This window comes from Chionomys nivalis, chromosome 4 (genome assembly GCF_950005125.1).
Source record: "Chionomys nivalis chromosome 4, mChiNiv1.1, whole genome shotgun sequence".
Classification (NCBI taxonomy): domain Eukaryota; kingdom Metazoa; phylum Chordata; class Mammalia; order Rodentia; family Cricetidae; genus Chionomys; species Chionomys nivalis.
The window spans coordinates 119,522,363-119,545,449 of record NC_080089.1 but is presented as its reverse complement, the minus strand read 5'-3'; the positions used below and the strand labels follow the sequence as shown (position 1 = coordinate 119,545,449).

At 42.1% G+C, this 23,087-nt stretch overlaps 1 protein-coding gene and 1 non-coding gene across 2 annotated transcripts in view; both read left to right on the top strand.

Annotated features, from left to right (window-relative positions):
- Positions 1-23,087, top strand: part of LOC130872888 (sodium- and chloride-dependent transporter XTRP3A) — a 38,975-nt gene that overhangs the window by 5,665 nt on the left and 10,223 nt on the right. The window contains exons 2-7 of the mRNA XM_057767243.1: positions 7,775-7,915; positions 9,359-9,450; positions 11,348-11,575; positions 14,369-14,479; positions 15,498-15,739; positions 17,786-17,948. Of these exons, the coding sequence (XP_057623226.1) occupies positions 7,775-7,915; positions 9,359-9,450; positions 11,348-11,575; positions 14,369-14,479; positions 15,498-15,739; positions 17,786-17,948 (977 nt within the window). The remainder of the gene's footprint in view (positions 1-7,774; positions 7,916-9,358; positions 9,451-11,347; positions 11,576-14,368; positions 14,480-15,497; positions 15,740-17,785; positions 17,949-23,087) is intronic.
- Trnak-uuu (transfer RNA lysine (anticodon UUU)) lies at positions 14,833-14,905 on the top strand. The gene has a single exon. It is a non-coding gene; the product is annotated as a tRNA-Lys (tRNA).

Below are 23,087 nucleotides of genomic sequence, written 5' to 3'. Positions count from 1 at the left end.
AATCTATCTTCCAATGAGATCCTTGTGTTCAGAAGTTTATTGCTATGGTAATTATAAAGATAAGTAATTTCATGCTCCAGAAAAACATATGGTATGAGTAGGAATTCTGTAAAATAGAGAAATATAGGATGAATAAAATACAAAATCAGGGTTTAGAGATAAGGCTTAGTAGGAAGATATTCATCTAGAGTGAGTGAGGCCTAGGATGAATCCTTAGTGCACACAAAATATAACAAATAACAAAACCCGCTGAAATTCTACCACCCAGAGATAATAACTGTTCCTATTTTTATTGAAAAAATTAGAACTACATTTTACATGACATTTGATGTTTTGCTCTTAAAATTAACCTAGCCCAGGGGCCAGCAAAATGGCTCAGTGAAAAAAGAAAGGCTCTTGCTTCCAAACCTGAGGGTTTGAGTTCATTTCCCAGAACCGCATGATAGAAAGAGAGAACCAACTCATGCACACTTTCCTCTGACCTTTGCGTTTGACTTGTATACAGGTGACTTGGCATGTGGACAGCATGCATACACCTGGCCATGCTAATAGCATTCAGGTGCTGAGGCAGGAGATTTTGAGGCAGAGTTCAAGACCAGTCTATGGTGTGTAGTGAGATCCTGTCTCAAAAAAACAAAAAGGAAAGAAATAAATAAAAGAAAGTGAGAAAAGGAAGAAAGGAGGAAAAATGGAAGAAATAATAAAATGGAGGGGAAAACCTTTAGTAATCATTTTCAAAATCACATCATATTCTTTAAAAATATAAACTTAAGTAACTCTATAGCATTCCATTCAGAGAAGCAACAAAACATTTAACCATTTTACAGATGTGGAGCCTAACTGCTTTAAAGTTTGACACTTTATTATTAAATAGTCATAATCTTTTAGTGAAAGAGCTGGATCCATTTATATCATAATCAGACTATATTTGCTGTTGTTATTATTATTTTTGAGACAGGGTTTCTCTGTGTAGCCTTGGCTGTCCTGGAACTCACTCTGTAGACCAGGCTGACCTCAAACTCAAATCTACCTGCCTCTGCCTCCCGAGTGCTGTGATTAAAGGTGGGCACCACCACCTACTGGCTACTGGCCATTTTATGCTGTCTCGCTGTTTGATTGTTGCATTTTGATCTCTTGTAATACGAAATAAGTTTGTTTTTTCTCTCCCCAATGATTACAAATTTTAAGTTCTGATTTTATTCTACCAATAACCAATTTAAATTTTTGGAAAAAATATTTATTTCCTCCATCAGTATCAAGAATGAAATGTTATCTTTGCTATCGCCCGTGGAGATGAAACTTTTAAGACACTGACACTTCATTTTGTGTTGTTGTAACTGAATAGCACCAAGTGAGTAATTCAAAAATCATAGGTGTATGTTTAGCTCACGAATCTGAAGGCTGAACTGTCAACGAGTATGGTGTCTCTATAGGCTACATTTCTCATTGCTGTGACATAATCCCTGGAAAAGACAACTTAAGGAGAGAAGAACTCAGCTCACAGCTTTAGGGAACAGTCCATCCTGGCAAGGAAGTAATGGCAGAAGGAACGTGAAAGCTGATGTTTTCTCGAGATTCCATCACCACCACTCCCACATCTGCGTGCATGTCTGTCTATGCACACACACACAGGTGTGTGTAAAGGCCAGAGGTGGATATTACATCTTCCTCAATTCCTCTGCACCTTATTTTTAAAATTTTAAAAATATTTATTTTTATTTTATGAGAGTTTTGTCTACATAAATGTCTGTGTATCATGTACAAGCTTGGTGTCCATGAAAGCCAGAGAGGGTGTTGGATCCCCTGAAACAGGAGTTATAGAGAGTTGTTAGCTACCCTGTGGGTGCTGGGAATTGAACCCATGTCGTCTTCAAGAGCAACATGTGCTCTTAACCACCAGTCCTGTCTCCAGCCCTTGTACTTTATTTTTTGAGACTGAACTGAACCTGGAATTCAAAGATTCTGCTAGACTGGCTGGCCAGCGAGCCCCAAGAACTTACTGTCTCTGTCTCTGTCTCCTCAAGCTGGGATGGAAGGGATAATCACTTTTTTCTGTGGGTGTTGGGAATCAGAATTCAGGTCTTTACATTTGTAGGGCAAACCTTTCACTGATGGAACAAACTCCCCGACCCCTCATTGTCATTTGTATTCAGTCCACTGAATGGCACCACCCATGTTTAAAGTATGTCTTCTCTTTTCAGTTAAATCTTCCTAGAAACATCCTCACTGACAGATCCAGAGGCCTGCTCCTATAGTCATTCTAAATCTAGTCAAGTTAAAAAATGAAGATTGCTTATCAGAGTGCCTGTCTCTGTTCTGCACTATGCTGTACTATAATACTACAAAGAACTTCAATGCTGAAACAGAGCAATCTGCCTAGAAAAACTTTATTCCAAAGCCACTCCACTTATATGCTCCATTAATTCATTAGTCCAGATCCCCCATGATCCAATCATCTCTGATAGGTCCCACCTACATATACCATTACCGTATGAATTAAGAACTTGAGTTTCTAACACATGAAACATGAGGAACACCTTCAAATCACAGCATACTTTTACTTCTTGCTTTCCTTACCCCATTCTACATAGCACATTTAAAAAATAAAATCTGGGATTTCAATGTGATAATGATTATTTTACTATAATATCATGGTTACCTATTCATAAATTCCTTTTCTCTTTTATATTATTTTCCAATGAAATCAACAGTAGTATTTTTACACTTCATTGTTTTGCTTATTTATTTTCTATTGATTATTTATTTTATAACACAACTCCATACTTGAGTTCTTTCTTCTGATTCGGTACTGCAGCTCATCAACAAGTAATTCTTGCAGGAACAGAAAATAAAGAATTCAGTGTCTGAGACTATCTTTCCTTTGTGGCACCATGAATGAGTTGCAATTTCCTTTGCTCAAAAATCTGTAATTTTTTTTCTGTTGTTTTCAGATGTTTAATTCTGTGATGGAGAATTCCGTGGCTAATTTTATTAATTCTTAGGTACCCTAGGAACTTAAAGTATCATGGAAATTTATGTGATGATCTATAATTTCAATCACACTGTCAGGAAATTGTCTTACAAATCTCATTGCTGCACATGTTCCAACTGTTATGTCTGTGGTGTTCTCTACCCCTCTGTTCTAGATAAAGGGCTTGCGCTTGCTTGGCATGCCTTGTCTCTACTCTTACGACATCTACCTCTTGATTCTTTTTCTGTGAGCTCAGCTCATCATTGTGACTATGCTCTACTGTTTGCTCCCACTGAGCTTTAAATTCAACAATTGTATTTTTTCTTCTTTAAGGAACTGTTTCCTTCTGCACTGCTCATAAAAATCATTGCCTGATGATACCCAGATAAATCATCTCCGCTTTCTCCTGAGGAAGACATTTGTTCTAACACTCCAAAGGTTCTTATGTGTTGATCTACAGTATCTTATCATAAGTCCAAAGAATACCTCTCGTTGCCCATTCTTATAGACTGTCCCATGTCTTATCTAATGCACACACAAGTAAAGTCAAAGGAAGTTAAAATAGTTCTATGTGAATTCTTAGGCTTTTTTTTTTTTAAAAAAAAATCTATTTATTTTGTTTGTCTAGGGATCAGAAGACAACTTTTGAAAATAAGTTCTCTCCTTCCACCGTGTGTATCCCAGGAATCAAACTCAGGACATCAGGCTTGGTAGAAAGTGATTTCACTTGCTAAACCGTCTTACTGGACCCTATGTGAAATTTTAGATGCTCTGTTATTAGCAACATGAGTGACTTTCAAGACATTTCCATCATTATCCTCCAGTAATATCTTTATTACCTACCCTCCTAAGTAGAACATTACTGTAGAACAATTATCACCAACAGTCTGTGAAGGACCTGCTCCTTGTCAGATCCTTTGTTAAGAACTAAAGGGCAGTGGTGAGCCAGAGAGAGTCTTCCTCTGTCCTCAGTGGGTGGCTTGGAAGTCTAGGAGTAGCATAGCTGTAAATAGTACATGGACAATTGCCTCAAGAGCAGGAACTATGAGACCACCTTAGTATTTGAAGAAGTGGAAAAAAAAAAACGGTATTCATAAAAAGTCCAGTAAGACCTGGAAGATACTAACCTACAGGGAGTAACCAAGTACTTCCTGGGCTCCAGCTTTGCCCAGTACCATGCAGAGATGAGTAAAGGCAAAAGCTTCCTCAATGGCAAGGAGACAGATACCAGGAGAAAATTGTAGTTACTGTATTTCCACATAGCTCATTACTCAAAAAGTAAGTCATACAGAGTAGAAGGAAGAGAGGAAAGCTTCTAAAGATGCCAAATGTGTGCAGAAAATGGAAAGGGGGAGAAAAAAGAGAAGGTGTTAAGGCCTCCTAAGGCAGAGAACCGTGGCCACAGAGGGAAAGAAGTCCTTGGAGATCAAAGAGGGAGTGGAAAATTTGTCTCAGGTGTAAAGAGCAAGAAAAGAGGGTTTGACCAGGTAAGAGACTGAGGTGTAAAATAGGCAGAGTATCACAAAACCAGGGAGACACCTGAAAATGGGAGCCAGAGATGGGACCAGTGTGGAGATGTAATGGTCCATGATACAGTGTTGGTAGAGATGTATTGGCAGATTCCAGGGAACTTGGATAAGAACCATGCCACTTCCTCCCAGTCATCCTTCATCTAAGTGTTCGACCCACCCAAGCTAATATAGACATAATGGTAGCAGGGATGCTAAAAAAAATGCTCATATATGTGCTAGTTATCTGTTGTGCATGACAAACCACTTGAACATGATAGGGCAGAAAAATTATAAAACACAGCTAATGCAACAATTAGGTAAGAATTTTTGGTTCATGTAAATCGACCACACAGTAGACTGAGAATCGAATTCTCCAAATCAGGCCTATAATGCAGCATTTGGGAGGCTGAGACAGCAAGACTGCCAGCCTAAGTCATAGAATGAGGCCATGTTCTAAAACAAAAGCAAAGAAAAAGTATCCCATTAAAATTTCTTTATTGTTTCAATGGAAAGAGTTAAGTTTCAGCAGAAAATTCTAGCAGACACTACCTAAGCCACATGAACAAAGTCAACATTGCCAAGAAGGGGCAAAGGGGCATCGTGTACCTCTGAAGGAGGACACCAGGTCACTTTAGTGTTTCTGCCAGAATCTCAAATGAGAGACATTCCGCAAAACAACTTGCCAGTAAACTTCTAAAGTATCAAATAGAAGAAGAAGAAGAAGAAGAAGAAGAAGAAGAAGAAGAAGAAGAAGAAGAAGAAGAAGAAGAAGAAGAAGAAGAAGAAGAAGAAGCCGCCACCTGAGGAGACTTTAAGACCAGATCTGAAGATCTGACTGTATGCTGGATCCTACTCTGAGAAACTGGTAAAATTTCAATAACTCTGTACAGTAAATACCCTGGTTTTGTTAACTGCTTTGGGAAGTCTGTCAGAGATCTTGCTTTTATGGAACCGAAGTGGAAGAACTAAGATGGGAAAATTGATGTGGGATTTCCCTCTGCATGATTGAATACCATTGATAAAGAAACTGCTTTGGACCTATAGCAAGGTAGAAGTTTAGGTAGGCAGGGAAAGCTAGGCTGAATGCTAGGAGAAAGAAGGGCAGAATCAGAGAGAAGCCATGGATCTGCCACTGGAAACAGATGTGCTGAAACTTTTCTTGTAGGCCACAACCTCGTGGTGATGCACAGATTATTAGAAATGGGTTAAATTAATATGTGAGAGTTTGCCAATAAGAATCTAGAGCTAATGGGCCAAGAAGTGATTTAATTAATACAGTTTCTGTGTGATTATTTTGGGGCTGAGTGGCCAGGAACCAACAAGCGGCCTCCTCCAACAGAAAAGTAACTATTTACAGCAACAATCACTTCATACAGCTCTGTGGATTCCCTAAACAGTTGCTCAACAGCTCCATCTGGCCCTGCTCGTGTGGTTAAGACCCTATACACCCAGTGCTTGAGCTAGGGGCCCACAATTCTCCATCATGTAGCACCTCGCCCTCGAGAGCCGGGAAGGACTCCGTATATGATATCCAGGGGCCATACTCATAAGGATTAAAAGCTGCAAGCCTCTGAAATACACACGCTCTTTTCAGTCTAATGGACAAAGCTCTTTCCAAGGCCAGCCTAGACTCATAGAGTGAGGGAGAGACCTCCCCTTTCTGTACGAGAAGCACTGAAGAATAGTGACTATATTTAATTCACCAAGTATGCTCCTTTCTAGAGTCTTCCCTCTGAGGTCAAGGTCTCCTTGTACATTAGAATTTTAAATTAAAGAAAAGAGTTGGTTAGGAGACTTATTTTCAAACCAATTGTGAAATACGTTTTAGATTAAGATACAGCATATCTGTCTTATCTCTTATTGTATAAATGTACACTTTCCTAATGAGTTCCAGTTTTAAATATCTTTTGATGAGACTATTTACCACTTACAGATACTGTTCTGTTCATTCCTTAGAAACTTGGTCCCCACTCAACAATGTTTAGAAATAGGGTATTTCAAAAGTGGCTAGGTCATTAGGGTTTTGACCTTGAGGATAGATTGTTGCACTCACAGAAGTGTTATAAAAATTGATTTCACATCTTACATTTTCCCTTTCTTGCTCTTCCTGTCTGCTGCACTTGTCTTCAGTAAGGGCTCACTCAAAGCCAGCAGTGCGCTCTGCATGGGGTTTCCTCCAGAAATTTAGTGACCTAAAGAGCCAGTGCACTCCCATTCTTTATCACAATCTAATGTATTCCAAGATGCAACACAGTGCACTGAGATGTGTTACTTATGGGTTGTCCGTGGGTTTTGAGATTTCGAGATGTGTTACTTATGGGATGTCCGTGGGTTTTGAGATTCCTCTATAAATGCCTCCTATCATACTTTCTCAGGTACATGTTTTATATTTTTTTTTCTCCAAGTCTTCAGTTATTCTTTTGGTTCTGTTAAGTGCTGTTCATGGGAGAAAATGTAATGTATTTCAATTTATCAACATTTTCTTCCATAGATGGTGCTTTTGTATCTAAAACATCTTTGTCTAACATGAAGTTTTAAAGATTTTCCCTGTTGCTTTTTTTAAGTTTTAAGCTCTAGATAGTAAATACAGGTATTTGATCTATTCTCATAGTTTTATATAAAATTAGTAATATGAATTACATATGATTTATCTGTTCATGAATTTTCAATTGTTTTAGTCCTTGTCAAAAGATTACAGAGCTCATCTCTCTGAACTGTGTAATTGGGGGTTGGGACAGAGATGCAAATGATTGCTGGGCAGTGCTAAAAATGTTCCCATTCCCACTTGGCACCAGGCCTTGGATTTCCACCTGATCCCTAACAGTCAAGTAAGTAGGCTCAATCACAGATACAAGCTGACCATGGGACTCACTAGGCCTGCTGTGGTTACTGTTTGACACTGTGGGAAAAAAAAAAGAGATTATTTTATAACCTCTGAGGTTTGGACTATTACTCCAAACAGCTTGTGGGAACATATCCTTCACTTGAAATAGATAAATAGATTTTTGAGTGGACAGACAGAGGTAAAGAAGGAAGAAAAGGAAGATGGATAGATGAATGAATCAAAGGATGGTCAGATAGACAGGTGGACTGATGTATGGTAAGAGGAACTGTAGAAGATGGATGTGTGGAAGGAGGAAGACACACAGGCAGGAGTGTGGAGTCTCAGTGGAAAGGTCTGAGGGCGATGGATGGGGGAAAGGCTGGGTGATAGAAACACGGTTGCACAGAGGGACGACAGGGTAAATTCCATCTCTCACCTGACCTGATGCTCAGCTCTGGCCTCTCACAGGGAGTTTCCTGGTCCCCTACATCATCATGCTCATCGTGGAGGGGATGCCACTCTTGTACCTGGAGCTGGCTGTGGGGCAGCGCATGCGGCAGGGCAGCATCGGTGCCTGGAGGACGATCAGCCCCTACCTCAGTGGTGTCGGTATGTGGCATCCTTTTCAGTTCCTCTGACAGAGATTTGTGTGTTCCTGGGCATGACAGGTGTGCAGGTTGCTGTCCATGAGGAGGACCTGTGGTTGGGTGAATTGACAGCCCAGGGAGGGCTACCATTGAACTTGGGTGGGGAGGGCCCTGGATTCTGACCCTCATATGGAACCCCACCCCTAAGGGAAACTCCCACCTTGGGGCATCTCTACTCAGGGCCTCAGCTTGAGAGTCTGTGAATGACTGGACTTGGCTGCCCGGCAGAGAAGCATTCATTCAGTCCCTGCCCCTACCGCCTGGGAATGTACACAGCTGTCCCCTGCTTACTGGCATGACTGCGTGAGCTTGTTCATCTTTACCACACCACTTAGGGGCTTTGGGGCACCGTGGTGATGCCTGTATGCGGAAGCCAAGGCATCTATGCATGCCAGGTGTGGCCCACTGCGCCCTTCCAGAGTGACCTTCAGTCATTATCTCCCAGTGCCAGGATGTGATTCTCCTGTTTTGTGAAAGCCCAGAGTTCAGGGCCATCAGTGGCCATAAACGTTCTGTGCACTTTCATGTCCCAGAAAGGGAAGCAGATAGGAAAGCTCAGGAATGAAAAAGGGTCAATTTGATAAGATATCAGGCAGCTTTAGAAGACATGTGTCATGGGAAGTTAAGAGTCATCTTCAAACTGCCTGCTCCCTGTGATGAGCTCTAAAGGCCATCACAGAGTGCTGAGGCAGCACTGCACATTGGAAAGACAAGGGAGGCTGCCTGGCCCCTTGAGCACTGACACCCAGATACTGGCAAGAATTCCCAGTGAGGTGTAGAGAGCTGCTATTTGATGATATTGATACTGGTATAGTCCACCACACCCAAGGTTAACAACTTATATCTCTTGATTATGTGTGGGATGACAAAGGTTGGCTGTGTGAGTCCACTTGAGAGGCAAACTCTCCCTTTTACACAGTGCTACTGTAGGACCCTCATAGGTCATACCAGGTTGGAGGTAGGGGTTGTCTATCTGCTTCATATCTCACTGCTGACACATAGATAGGGTTGGCTCCAGTGATTCAACCTCCAAAAGTAGCAAGTATCATATCAGGCATGTGGTTGGCACTTCTCCATAGCTCTACTGGGTAGTTTGAGCTAGCTCTGAGCTTCAGTTTGCTCTTTGAAAAGACAATACTGTTGTGAGAACCAATGGCACACAAAATACTGAGCCCAGGACTTGACACTTAGCTGTCAAAAAACTATCATTAGTCTCCCGCCTCAGGTGATGAGTGGTTAAGGAAGAATAACCCCTAGGAAGAAGTCATAGGTATGATATCAGGTCTAATAAGAACCTGAAGGAAAAGTGTTCCTGTTTGGGGATGTCACCATAGTTCTGTCACTCAAGTGCCACTGTTAAATCAGATACATCTGATCTTCATCATGACCCTCCACTTGCTTACAGGTGTTGCTAGTGTGGTGGTCTCCTTCTTCCTCTCCATGTACTACAACGTCATCAATGCCTGGGGCTTCTGGTACCTCTTCCACTCCTTCCAGGTGAGCCAAACTCTGGCCAGAGCAGAAGCAGAAAGGGTAGAGGATGCAGGGTCACTCACCAAGTGACGGAGGATGAGAACACCAGCCTGTGGGAACATTCACAGTGAGGGGAGAGGGTGAGGGAAGACACACATCTCAAACCAAGCGGGGACATCAGAATCTGGATCTGGATCCACTACTTGCACACTGTAAGCCATGTTGTGCAGCTGTCTGTGTATGTACGTTTCTGAGGAGCAGGGTCCACAGCACCCACTGGAATATCTACGGGAAGTGTCCTGAAAACATTACAAACCAGCTCATGACAGACTCAGGAGAAAGTCTGTGGTGAGGACTTATGGTGATGATGTCACTATTCTGACAGGACTGAGATTATTATTTCTCCTCCTGTCCTGTGTCCCCCTCTTCCCCCTGTCATTGTCACTTGTCCTTCCATCTTCTAGCTCTAGGCTGACCCTGAAGACCCCAAAAATCACCTAGCAGGAACAATGCTACTCTAACACGATAGGAGCTGTTTTCAATGGCAAACATTTTAAACTGCATTATCCAAATTCATGTTGCTGATATTCTGAAAGGGTCTAGGCATTGTTGAAAATAAATAGAAGAACCATAATTCCACACTGAGGAGAGCTGGTCTTTATGCAAAGATAGAAATCTTCCTGTCCAACACTCGTGATCTGTTCCCCCACCTTCAGCCTTTGCACTCTCGGAGTCTCTAATCCCACGGCCTCCACTCCTCTTCTACCAGCTGCCTCCATATCAGCCTCTTTCCAAGTGGAAAGAGAGGAGAAGGACCTAGAAAGTACCATTTTAGTATCCATGCATTCCACAGGTTGGTGGACTGACCCCAACCCTGTATTAAACCCTCTTCCAAGGTCACGAGATAATGACACAGTCAACCTTCACATCCACTTCTGTGGGCCAGGCATGCCCCTGAAACATATAGATCTACATTCGCATGATCATACACACCACATGAGAGCTTTTGTCCAACCCCACAAGCTTCAATCTACTCTTCAGGATTCTACTTCATGGGGTGGGAGTAGGGGCTGTTCGCAGCAGGTCCCTTTAACCAAGCAAATGTAGGAACCTTATCTTTACCTTCTGATGCAGATGAAGGGAGGAGAGAACTGAAATTTTCTCAATTGTTCCATTGAACCAGTTTGTACATGCCCCAGAGCTTCTTCATGTAGCATGTACATTGGCATGCTACATTCAAAAACCTGATGTCCAATTCATCTCAAGCAAAAGATTCTGAGTATAGCCAAGGTAGCCCCAGGTTTGCAGTCACATACGTGAAACAGAGTGAGCTGGAGCATCCTCAGCAGAGGGTCCAGAGAATGAACTAAGTGCTCTTTCGGCTAGGCAAGGCAATTGAGCTTGTGAGGGCTTCTGTTTCTTGGCTGGGACCTACTACTGATTTTCATCAGTTACAAATGTCTCCCTCCTGTGGCCTCTCCATCCAAATGACCTTGCCATTCCACAATTCTAATTCAAGTACCTTCCCAGTTTGATGTTTTTGTTTAAGTTTTATCTTATTTATTTTATGTGTGTAGAGGCCAGGAAAAGGTGTCAAATCCCCTAAAACTAGAGTTACAGATGGTTGTGAGCCATCATATGGGTGCTGGGGCTCTAATCTGGGTCCTCTGGAAGAACAGCCAGTACTCGTAACTAGTGAGCCATCTCTCTAGCCCTACATCTGATTTTGAGGAGAGCCAAATGGTAACTACAAGGATCTGGAAAGTCTAGGTCTAGAAGCCTCTGTTCCACTGTACTCTTGCCTGAAGCAAGCCAGGCTAGCCCATATGTACAGGACAAAGTACAAAGCCTGCTGTCAATCACCCTCCCTAGTCCTTAGCCTCCCCATTACCTCTCCATCGATTCTTGCTTCATTCCAAAGGATCCCCTGCCGTGGTCTGTCTGCCCACTGAATGGTAACCGCACAGGCTATGACGAGGAGTGTGAAAAGGCTTCGTCAACTCAGTACTTCTGGTACAGGAAGACACTCAACATTTCGCCATCCATCCAGGAGAACGGAGGAGTGCAGTGGGAGCCAGCACTGTGCCTCACCCTGGCCTGGCTGATGGTGTATCTGTGCATCCTGAGAGGCACCGAGTCAACTGGCAAGGTGGGCTGGGGAGTGAGATGATGCTGCGTCTGGGTGAGTGGATGAGTAGCTCCTCAGCCCTGGCCTTGATCAACACCAGGGGCTGTCTCTTGCGGTCCAGAAGTAGAGGCTCACTGGATTAGAAGGTATGGATGGTGTCATTGGCACGTTCCTCTACTAGCTGACAGTGAGGTGGTTAAAGTTGTGACATCTGAAATGAGATGCCCCAGCTAGCTCTCAAACTCAGCTACACTAGGGCATTTCTTGGAGATCTTAAAACATCTGACAATTCAGTCCTTCCCCTTCAAATGCCAGATTATTATTCTGGGGAAGAACCTCAATATGGAGAGATGAGCCAGCAGAAATAACTATTGTGTGCTTGTATTTGGGGTCTCATTTCAAAGTGATTTCAGGGACTCAATGACACCCCAAACTGTTGGATTCTTCCCTGGTTTGTTTTCTTTTGTTGTTGTGTGATTTGGGGTTTTGCCTTTTATTTCTAAAGTGTCTCCTTATGTAGTTCATGCTGGCCTGAAACTCACCGTATAGCTCAAACTCAGTGATCCTCCTGACTCAGCCTTCTGAGTGTTAGGATTGTAAACTACAGACGTGCCACAATCCTGGCTTAGGCCTTTTATCTGCCTAAGCCCTATCTTCCTGTTGGATGCCCAGGTTTCCTCCTTCTAGGGATGATATATCGGCTGTATTTCCCTCACCTGCACCTGTCTCAAACTGGAATAAATTCTTCATACTCAGCTATTCTACAAAGCAAATTCACAGAAGACCACATTCCCGCAGTATCTTATTCTTTCAACAGTGCCTCAGAGTAGATACATGATGACACTCTTCCCAAGACCACAGTAGGGGACAGCAGAGTCAGGACAGAGCCCAGATTTACTCCAAGGACTTCCCATCCTATTGGTGACGTGCCCCATGAATGTTCTCTCTGTCATTTGTGACTTAATCACTTGCCCTTAGATCTCACTCTCCTGATCACATGAGCTTTTTTCTCCAGCTCTGACATGGTTTTTTTTTTCCATGAGGCATCAGGCTTAGAACAACCTATGTCATCAAGATGCTGCACAGCAATCCCAGTGCTGTGCCTGGTATGACATTTTACATTGGCTTCTAAGTCCCCAAAGCAGTAATCATCTTAGCCCCAAGCACTTTGTCTCACAACCGAGCAGAAGAATCAGGGTGCTCTTACTCAATTAAGCTCAGACCCTCTAGCATCTGCTCTGCTCCAACCTAGACCAAGCATGATCCAGAAGATCTAGGGGCGAGTATTAAAGCAGTCTTTTGTCTCCATGCCTCTTATAATTGTGAAATTAGGGAGGGCCGGGACATGATACCATAGCGATCCTCACCACCTATTTTCTCTGCTGATCCTATGACCCCCTTCCCTGACAGAAATACCCCAGTAGTTCCATGTATAAAGACTGCCTTTTCCTTTTCTGTTAAAATCTCTTTTATTCTGCCATGAATATTTACTTATCGGCCAGAACTTACTTCTCATGATAGGTTAAGCTTGATGTCCAGCCATCTTTTCCACAAGAGAAAGAAGGGAGTCATTCTATGGGAACTCCAGAAAACCTGTAAGGAACACGGTCTATGGAAAATTCCAGAGCTTGCCCTGAGTGTCCTCTAAGCACCCAGTGTTATGGACCTGGATCAGCTTTTCTCCATGTCTCTGAATTTCTCTCACATCACTTCTCAAAGTGCTCTTATCTATCTTCACCTCTGCTGCTTTGAAATATTAGATACTTGGGTATGCTTATTAGTTCCTTGAATGTATAAGAAGCCATGATAAACACATATCCCACATTCTGCTCGGTGTTCCTCTGACAGTCTTAGAAATGAATAAAATATGGTGTCGTGCCAAGGAGGAAATGGAAGACTGAGCATAATTCAAGCATATCAAGACATGGGTCACTAACTATGTTTCTTAGAGGTGGATCCAACCTAGAGGATTGATGAAACAAAAACAACCTTGCCAATTTTTTGTTTGTTGTACCCATGTATCAGGGATGCATACGTAGTAAGGGATTTACCCAAAATTTCCCACCCAGGCTAGGCAGACATGCACCTGGAAGTCCTTACTTTGAGGCTTTTCAGAAGTTAGGGTGACACTGAGTCCAAAATGTCCCTACTAAAGCAACCAAGAGCACATCCTTAAATTATGATGCATGTCAATAGGGAAAGAAGACTGGCTTAACCAAAGAGTTAGACTTTTTATGAAGAATACACAAAATCCCATCAGTACTATCTGTTGCATTTGTTGTGGGTACTTTCTTTCATACACTGCTTCCTATCTATGGGCATGCCTAGCCAGGCTCCTCTCAGATCCCATCCTCAAAAGCAGGCTCTGTCCCAAGCCACTGAACTGATTTCTCTGTTAGAGAAAACACAGATCTTGTAAGTGATTGGTCGTCCTTCTTTGGACTTCAGAAAGCTCAGAGCCAAATTTGGCTCAAATACTGAACAGAGAGACTGATACGTTGTGTGGGCTCCATCAGTCCTATTTTAGAGACAGAGGGGTTGGAAGAGTATGGAAAGAAGAAACTGGGAACCTGTTGCCTCCTAATCCATTAAAGAAGAAATTTTATGGTGGCAACAGATATGGGCAGCCAAGTCCCACACTGCCTTTCCCAGACCACAGACCCTGGGTCCTACTCAGGATTAGCGCCACCTGCAGCTCTTCAGCAGCTGTGGATGCAGCCAAACACCAAAGAAGTAAGATGTTTATGGGGATGGTTATCTATCCTGCCATTCCTACCTCTCCAGCAGTCTTATTCTGTTCCTGGATACCAACAGGTGGTCTACTTCACTGCATCAATGCCTTACTGTGTACTTATTATCTACCTGATCCGTGGCCTCACACTCCATGGAGCCACCAATGGCCTGATGTACATGTTCACACCTAAGGTATGGGCTGCAAGGGAAGGGGACTGTCTATTTCTGGGATGCCTGGGAAGAAAGAGAAAGGGGGTAATATCTGTAATCAGCAGGTCTGGTGTGAGCCCAAGACTGAGCCAAAGGCTACGGATATCCTGGGGACCCAAACTTCCCCCTTAGACAGGTCATCCCAAGTCCTGTACATTCTTGACTTTAAATCCTCTGTCCATCCCCTCCTGCTGCCCTCACTGCCTCGATGACTAGTGCTTGTGCCTTTCTTCTGGTCTTCCTGCTTCGGTTCTCACCCAAAGCCCTGTATGTGCTGTCCACTGAGCCAGGCATCACTCCAGTCTGTAGTGGGAGGCTGCTTGTTGGTTCCCAGTACCCAGCTAGCTCAGCAGGTAGAGCATGAGACTTTTAATCTCAGGGTCATGGGTTTGGATCCCACGTTGGGCACCACCAGTCATCTCCCTTACCTTCCATAGACCCTTTCCCTCTAGGTTGCCCCTCTTTAACTTTTTCTTTCCAATCACCTTCACCGGTGTTCTTCAGTGGGAATGCTATTGTATTTGGAGTAAGACACACTCTTTGCTTAACAAATCTTGTGGCTAGAATCAGATGACTGTAGCACCTATCAAAATGTATATCCTTGTTGCAAAAGCCATAAGAGTCAGTGCCGGAGTCAACTCAGACTTGACTCCATATCCAGGTCACATCGCCAAAATTTCTGTGTGTTAAGACCAGTGCAGTGCCTGGCTAGTGACTGAGAGGTTCCATGTGTTGGACTATTAGACTAGACAATATTCAATGGTACTCTCCATGGGTAGGGTGCCATAGATGGCATGAGAGAAAGACTGCTGAGTAGTTTACCTGCCAGGGAATACACTAGAGATAGTCTTGGACAGAGACGGACTCTAGCCACAAGCCACACTGACCGCCTGTGTGTTAGAAGTAATTTCCTCACCATCTCTGAGCCTCCGTCCTTTGGGAGGGAGAGTTTGGGATTAGAGCCTAGGATTCCTCAGCCCTATCCCTACTGGCCTTCTAGATGGAACAGCTAGCCAACCCCAAGGCCTGGATCAATGCAGCCACGCAGATCTTCTTCTCACTGGGCTTGGGGTTTGGCAGCCTGATTGCTTTTGCCAGCTACAACGAACCCTCCACCAACTGCCAGAAGCATGCCATCATTGTGTCCATCATCAACAGCTCCACCTCCATATTTGCCAGCATTGTCACCTTCTCCATCTATGGCTTCAAGGCCACCTTCAACTATGAAAACTGCTTAAACAAGTGAGTCTAAGTTGTCTCTCAGAACCTTAGGCCAAGGCTCCAAAGTTCTGAGCTGGAAGGGTGACTGGGAAGGACTGGGTTCCCAGAAGTCAATGGGGTAGACTAAAGACACCAGTGTTGAGGTCTACAGTGTGAAGTTCAATTCTTTTCTCAACTTCATAATTACTGCACTAGAAACTGGGGGTCCAAAAAGTTAAAGCCTGCCTTGCAGGGAATAGGCAGTTTAAAGTAGTCATTGCACTTAGCAGAAAGAAGCATTTAGGAAAAAAATTGTCAATGTCTTAGGTCCTATTCCCCATCTCAAGTGTAACCAACACCTCTCTAGCCAAGTCCCAGAGACTACAGTTTACTGTCTTTACAATCCCTCCAAACCGAGGAGCATCTTTCAGATGCTAATATGTCCAGTAGAGTGGTTACTTATAAGAGTAGCCATCTCTAAGTAAGGACTATAATGGAACTCAGTATACATGCAAATAATTTAATTTGCACAGTGATATAAAATTAAGTTTAAGAATTCTAAGCCATAGTTAACTCCCCATAGGAGGCCTTACCCTCTTTTAGGAGTAGATGGGGGATGAGGAGGTAGGTGAGGGGAATGGGAGGAAGGGAGGGAGGGGGAACTGTGGTTGGAAGGTGGGAGGAAAGTGATTGGTATGTAAAATGAATTAAAAAAAAATAGAATACAGACCCAAACAGAGAACTCTCAACAGAGGAATCTAAAATGGCTGAAAGACACTTAAGGAAATGTTCAACATCCTTAGTCATCAGAAAAATGCAAATTAAAAGAACTCTGAGATTCCATCTTACACCTGTAAGGATGGCCAAGATAAAAACCACTGATGACAACTTACGCTGGAGAGGTTGTGGGTAAAGGGAACACTTCTGCATTGCTGGTGGGAATGCAAGCTGGTTCAACACCTTTGAATGTCAGTGTGGCGATTTATCAGAAAATTAGGAAACAACCTTCCTCAAGACCCAGTAATACCACTTTTGGGTATATATCCAAAGGATGCTCAATCATGCCACAAGGATATATGCTCAACTATGTTCATAGCAGCATTGTTTGTCATAGCCAGAACCTGGAAACAACCTAAATGCCTCTCACCCAAAGAATGGATAAGGAAAATGTGGTACATTTACACAATGGAGTACTACACAGGAGAAAAAAATATGACATCTTTAATTTTGCAGGCAAATGGATGGAGCTAGAAAACATTATTTTGAGTGAAGTAACCCAGACACAGAAAGACAATTAAAACATGTACTCACTCATAAGTGGTTTTTAAACATAAAGCAAATAAAACCAGACTACAAATCATAATCCCAGAGAATTTAGACAACAATGAGGATACTAAGAGAGACTTACATAGATCTAATCTACATGGGAAGTAGAAAAAGACAAGATCTCCTGAGTAAATTGGGAGCATGGGGACCTTGGGGGAAGGGCTGAAGGGGGAGGGGAGAGGCAGGGAGGAGAGCAGAGAAAAATGTAGAGCTCAATAAAAATAAAAAAATACAAAAAAGAATTAAAAAATTTAAATTAAAAGAAAAAGAATTCTAAGCCAAATGTAGTGGTGCATGCCTTTAACCTAGCTATTCTGGAGACAGAGGCAAATGAATTTCTAAGTTTGAGACTAACCTGGTCTACATAACAAATTTCAGGACAGCCAAGGTTGCATAGTGGGACCCTGTCTGAAAATAAGTAAAAATATTTAAGCGATTCTAAATTTATTTCCAAGCAGTTCCTCCATGGTATTAGCCACATTCAGGGACTGTCACCAACAATGGTTAATAATCTGGCTATGAAGTATTGAATACCTTGAGCATCCCACCCAGTCTCATCAGAAGCCACTTACCCAGGTGTTAAATATCCTGTCTGGAGGTAGCTTCTGTACTCTTCTCTGCTCAGGCATCCAGAGTTGTTCTTCCTACCAACTTTCCTCATTGGGCAGGAAGGAAGAGGGAAGAGGCTGCCCACAGTCCTCCCAGGTGTTAGGACCAGTATCTCCTTAGTCATAAAAATCAAGATGATGGTCTGCTCTGCAGGGTGATTCTGCTGCTGACCAATTCTTTTGACCTTGAAGATGGCTTTCTGACAGCCAACAACCTGGAGGAGGTGAAGGACTACCTGGCATCTACCTACCCAAGCAAGTACAATGACGTGTTCCCACAAATTAGAAACTGCAGCTTGGAATCAGAGCTGAACACGGTAAGAGGCCTGGGAAGGGTGGGGACTGCCTCTCTCCACACAGTTCCTAATGATCTGGAATACAATGGTTAAATAGTATTTATATCCTGCATCTTTTTGCAATAAAGTCGAGAGTGCCGCTATATCCTTGACACAATGTTTTTATTAAGTTCCTTTGCAATAATAACTAATTGTGATTTTATTTGTACCTCATCAAAGATTAATAATGCTAACTTTTTGTTCATATATTTGCTGGCTACTTGTATCTGTTCAAAAAAATTTTAGATGGCCAGGCGATGGCATGCACTTTTAATGCCAACACTCAGGAGGCAAAGGCAGGTGGATCTCTGTGAGTTTGCGGCCAGCCTGGTCTACAAGAGCTAGTTCCAGGATGGTCACCAAAGCTACAGTGAAACCTTGTCTCAAAAAAAAATGATATATTTATTTTATTTGACATGTATAAATATTTTGCTTGCACGTATATCTGTATAATCCACATGTATCTGGTACTCACAGAGGTAAAAAGAGGGCTGTTACCAGTGGTTGTGATTTGTCATGTGGGTGCTGAGAACTGAACCCAGGTTCGCTGCATGAGTAGCAGGTGCTCTTAACCACTGAGCCATCTCTGCAGCCCCCTTGTGTCTTTTTAAAAGAAATGTCTATGTAGGCCATTTACTTGTCCATTTCTAAACTGGACTCTTTGCTATTAAGTTGTTTGAACTCTAAATAACTAGAATTAAGGAGGTGAGAGATATTGACAATGAAAATGTGAAATGCTAATGAAAGCTGTTCAGGATAGGAAAGATACTGTGTGATCACGGAATAGAAGATGTCTTAGTTAATTTTCTGTTGCTGTGAAGAGACACTATGACCAAAGCAACTTATCAAAGAGAGTGTTCAATTGAAGGTTTGCTTAGAGTTCCAAGAGTGAGTCCATGACCGTCATGGCAGGAGGCAGGGCCGCGGGTAGGCAGGCAGGGCACTGGAGTAGCCGTTAAGAGCTTATATCTGATCCACAGCCAGGAGGCAGAGAGAGAGAAGGTAAGGGGGGAAGGAAAAAGAAAGAGGAGGCTGAGGGATGGGAAAAAAGAGCAAGAGAGAGAGTGGTCTCGCCTGAGCTCCCTCAGTGACATACTCCCTTCAACAGGGCCATACCTCCTAATCCTTCCAAAACAGTTCCAACAACTGTGAACCAAGGATTCAAGCATAAGAGCCTATAGGGGCCGTTATCATTCAAACCACCACAGAAGAATTATTATTTAAGTGCCCATAGTACCCAAGGCAGTTTACAGATTCAATGCAATCCTTACCAGAAATATTATTTATAGAAACTGAAAAAAAAAATCCTAAAATCTACATGAAACTATAAAAGGCCCAGAATAGCCAAAGCAACTGAGTAAAAAGAATAAAATTAAAGCATATTAATACCTGATTTTAAGGCAGTCTATGAAGTGTCTGGTATCAGCATGAGAAAAGGCAAAGAGACAAGTAGAACATTAAAATGGGGAACACAGAAAACCACGTGATTTCTGCCAAAGATGCCAAGAGAACACATTCAAGAAGGGACTATTGTATCAGTTACTGGTGCTAGACCCCCATCTCTCAAGCTGTACATAACTTCAAAACTATGGAAAGTCTAAGTGGAAACAGGGAAAACACTTGAAGACACTGGTTTGTGTAAGGATGCTTTGGGATAAGGCCCAAAAAATACTGACAACAGAAGTAAAAACAAGTAGATTATACCAAAGAAGGAACCTTCTGTGTAATGATAGAACAGTCAATAGCAGGAAGAAAATATTTAGGAAACCCCACACACATTCACAGAGTAGTGGGGAAGACTTAAATAAAAAATACTGTTTTGTTATCAGTTGTATGTAGGAATAAGTATTCCTGGAAGATAAAGTTTCCCATTCGAGAATTTTATTGAGATCTGTACATTTTAATACACATGGAACTTCATCCACTCATTTTAAGTGCTGTATTTATTTCATCACAAAAAATATACTTCAGCTATTTTCCTCATTCCCTGCCAATAACCATTTGGGTATTTTTCTATGTTTTGCCTTAAAAGCATACATCTTTGTTTGTTTGTTTGTTTGTTTATACATTTATCTATGACACTGATGGACTTTGTTAATTAATGAGTCTACTTTTGCAGCGCTGGGGTCCAAACCCAGGGTCTTGCAAGTGCTAAACTAGTTGTTACTTCCCCTTGTCAGCTAGCAAATCTCATCAGAGAGAAAATTCCATTAGGGGATGTTTATTAATACGTTGATTTTAAGTTGTAATTTTGGGAGAATGAATATCTTTTGAATTTCATGTTTTTCACTTTCAACTCTAAGTAATGGTATTTTTTATAGTTAACGTATAAAAACAGATTTCATTATGACATTTTAATACATTTGTATCATGGCTCCTTACTCTTATTCACACACTCTCTACTCCCCCTCTTCTCTTTACCTCTTCTTTCTGGTAGACTTTAGAGGGAAAGTATGTGTTGCAGTTGTGAGGAGTAATAGATAGAGGAAATACTATAACATGCAGAAAGAAAAAAAAACTTATAAAAAGCTGTTCAAGCAAAATAAAGGCCAAAACAAAACCAATAGTGAAACACAAAAGTAAGACTTTAAAGAAATAAAACAAAATAAAGCATATTGTGTCAGGAGTGGCTAAGAATACTTGCTATTCTTTCAGAAGACCCAGGTTCATTTTGTAGCACCCACATGGCAGTTCACAACCGTCCATAACTCCAGTTCCAAGGGATCTGACCTCGACCCAGGCACACACTTAGTGTGCATAAATTCATACATGTAGATAAACATGGATAGACATAATTTTAAAAAAAAAATATGTCACCAGCAAATCCATCTTCCTTCTGGGATGAATGTGATTTTTTTCCCCTAAATCCTAAACTGTGGTTGTAGCTGACTCTCAGGTGTGTGTGAGGAGGAAGAGATTTTATATCTCAAAACAGGTGAGACCAGATTGTCTTCCCAGGAGGCTGCCACGGTCAGTACCACTGCTAGCTATATGCCCGCTCTCTGGTTTGCTGTGGGATCACATTTTCTATGTGTGGCTTTCAGTGTTCTAGGCTCTGGGAAATGGAGACACACACATTTATCTTTCCTGCTGGGTGCTCTCCCACCAGAATGCCAGCTGATTTTCTGCCCACGACCCACAGTTGTACCTGAGTATGTTTCCCTCTGAGTCTGGTCAGCTTCAGTCCAGTCCTGGGTTCTTTGTAATTGTCAGGGTCACTGCTTGCCGCCTTGGTGGAGGAGGTGGGATCCCTGGGGTTTAGGGATTTAATGGTTCTGAGTTTTCTGTTCTTCAGCCAGTGGGCTCTCTTCAAGGAATGGTTCCATTCATTGTCTCCAGGCTCAGCCAGTGGCAAACCACATAGCTACCTCATAAAGCAACGCAAATCTACCCTAAGGTTTTCTGCTTGTTTAGGTCTTGTTGTTGCGGTTCATATCTATAACCTCCATTCATGTCTTTTCTATTTGTGGCCCCAGAGCAAGACTTCCCACCTCTTTCCCTGCTATTCTAGTCCTCAGAGTTAGAGCCTGTCATTTCTTTTGTAAATCTAACTTTAAATATTTTTATATTTTCTTACTTTCTGTTGTTGACTGTGGCCTTCTCTTGACACCTTATACTCTTCAGTTGTAGATCAGGATTTTCTTTAAACTTTGTGGGGATACAGAGAGTGTTGTCTCTATTCCTCCATCTTCAGTTCTTTGGGATTGGATTTTGATTTGGCAACACATTTCTCTCATTCACCTAGTTCTGCCAGCTGATTTCCTTCATGGATATCTTGGCATATCTTCTGTTACATTGCTATTGTAAATAGTGTCTCCTTATTTCTATCATTGTTTATGTTGACTGCAAAAGAAACAAAAATTTTTATATGTTAATTTGTACCTAGAAATCTTGATGAATTCCCTAATCAATTCATACAAGAACAGATTTCTTCTGTTTCCTGTATAAACTATTCTAATACCCGTATATAGAATTTTGTACATTTCTTTTTAATATTTGTATTTTAGTCTGTTTCTATTGCTGTTACACTATTATGATTGTTTTTACTGAAGTCTCAAGTACAATTATTTTTCTGTACTTTGAGGACAGTGAAATTCAAGATGTTAGACGAACACACTGACTAGTTCTGAGATTTACTATAAAGACTTTTGCTAATTGCTTCTAAAGAATACTTTCAAGACTAGGATAGCAGTTCCATGGCACTGGCTCATCGGTGAGGTTGGGGAATAGTTGGTTGGTTTGGGTATTTTGTTTTTTGGGGCGTTTTCTCAGTTCATGGGACGACACAACACTTTCTTCCTGTTGTTTTTCTAGTTAGTGTTATAATTGCTTTGATGAAATACCAGACCCAAAGCAAGTGGGGGAGGGAAGGCTTTATTTCCCTTATACTCCCATATTGCTGTTCATCACTGAAAGAAGAAACTCAAACAAGGTAGAATCCTGGAGGCAGGAGCTGATGCAGAGACCATGAAGGGGTGCTGCTTATGTCTTGTTCTCCATGATGTGTTCAGCCTGCTTTCTTATAGAACCCAGGACCGCCAGGCCAGGGATGGCACCACCCACAATAGGCTGCCCCACCTCCACCATCACTAATTAAGAAAATGCCCTGCACCTTCAGGAGGCATTTTCTCAATGGAGGTCCCCACCTTTCAGATAACTCTAGCCTGTGTCGTTGGCACAAAACTAACCAGCACAGTTGTTCAGCCCAGCTCAGACACCAAGACCCTAGCACAGCAGGCTTCAAGATCTAGATCCCACTTGGACACCTCTGACTCCCATTCTGAGCTTTGGCATGACATTCAGTTCCCTTCTTTGGATTCTGGCACTTAGGTTTTCCTCGCTTAATTTTGAAATTAACTCTCTGCCCAAGAATGTTATAATTATTGTTTTTTTTTTAACTGACTTTCTTTCCCCTGTTCCTTCCATTCTCTCTTTCTTCTTTCTTTCCTTTCTACCATATCCTCTACTGTTTGAAATTTGAACTTCTATGTCTTCTTCCTGAAATCTCTCATTAATGTTTAACGTAACATGGCTTAACATTAGAGAGTATCTTTACTTCCATTTCAAACAGGTAAAAATTTTAGACTCTTAACTTCCCTGGGTTTGCTTTTATAAAGACAG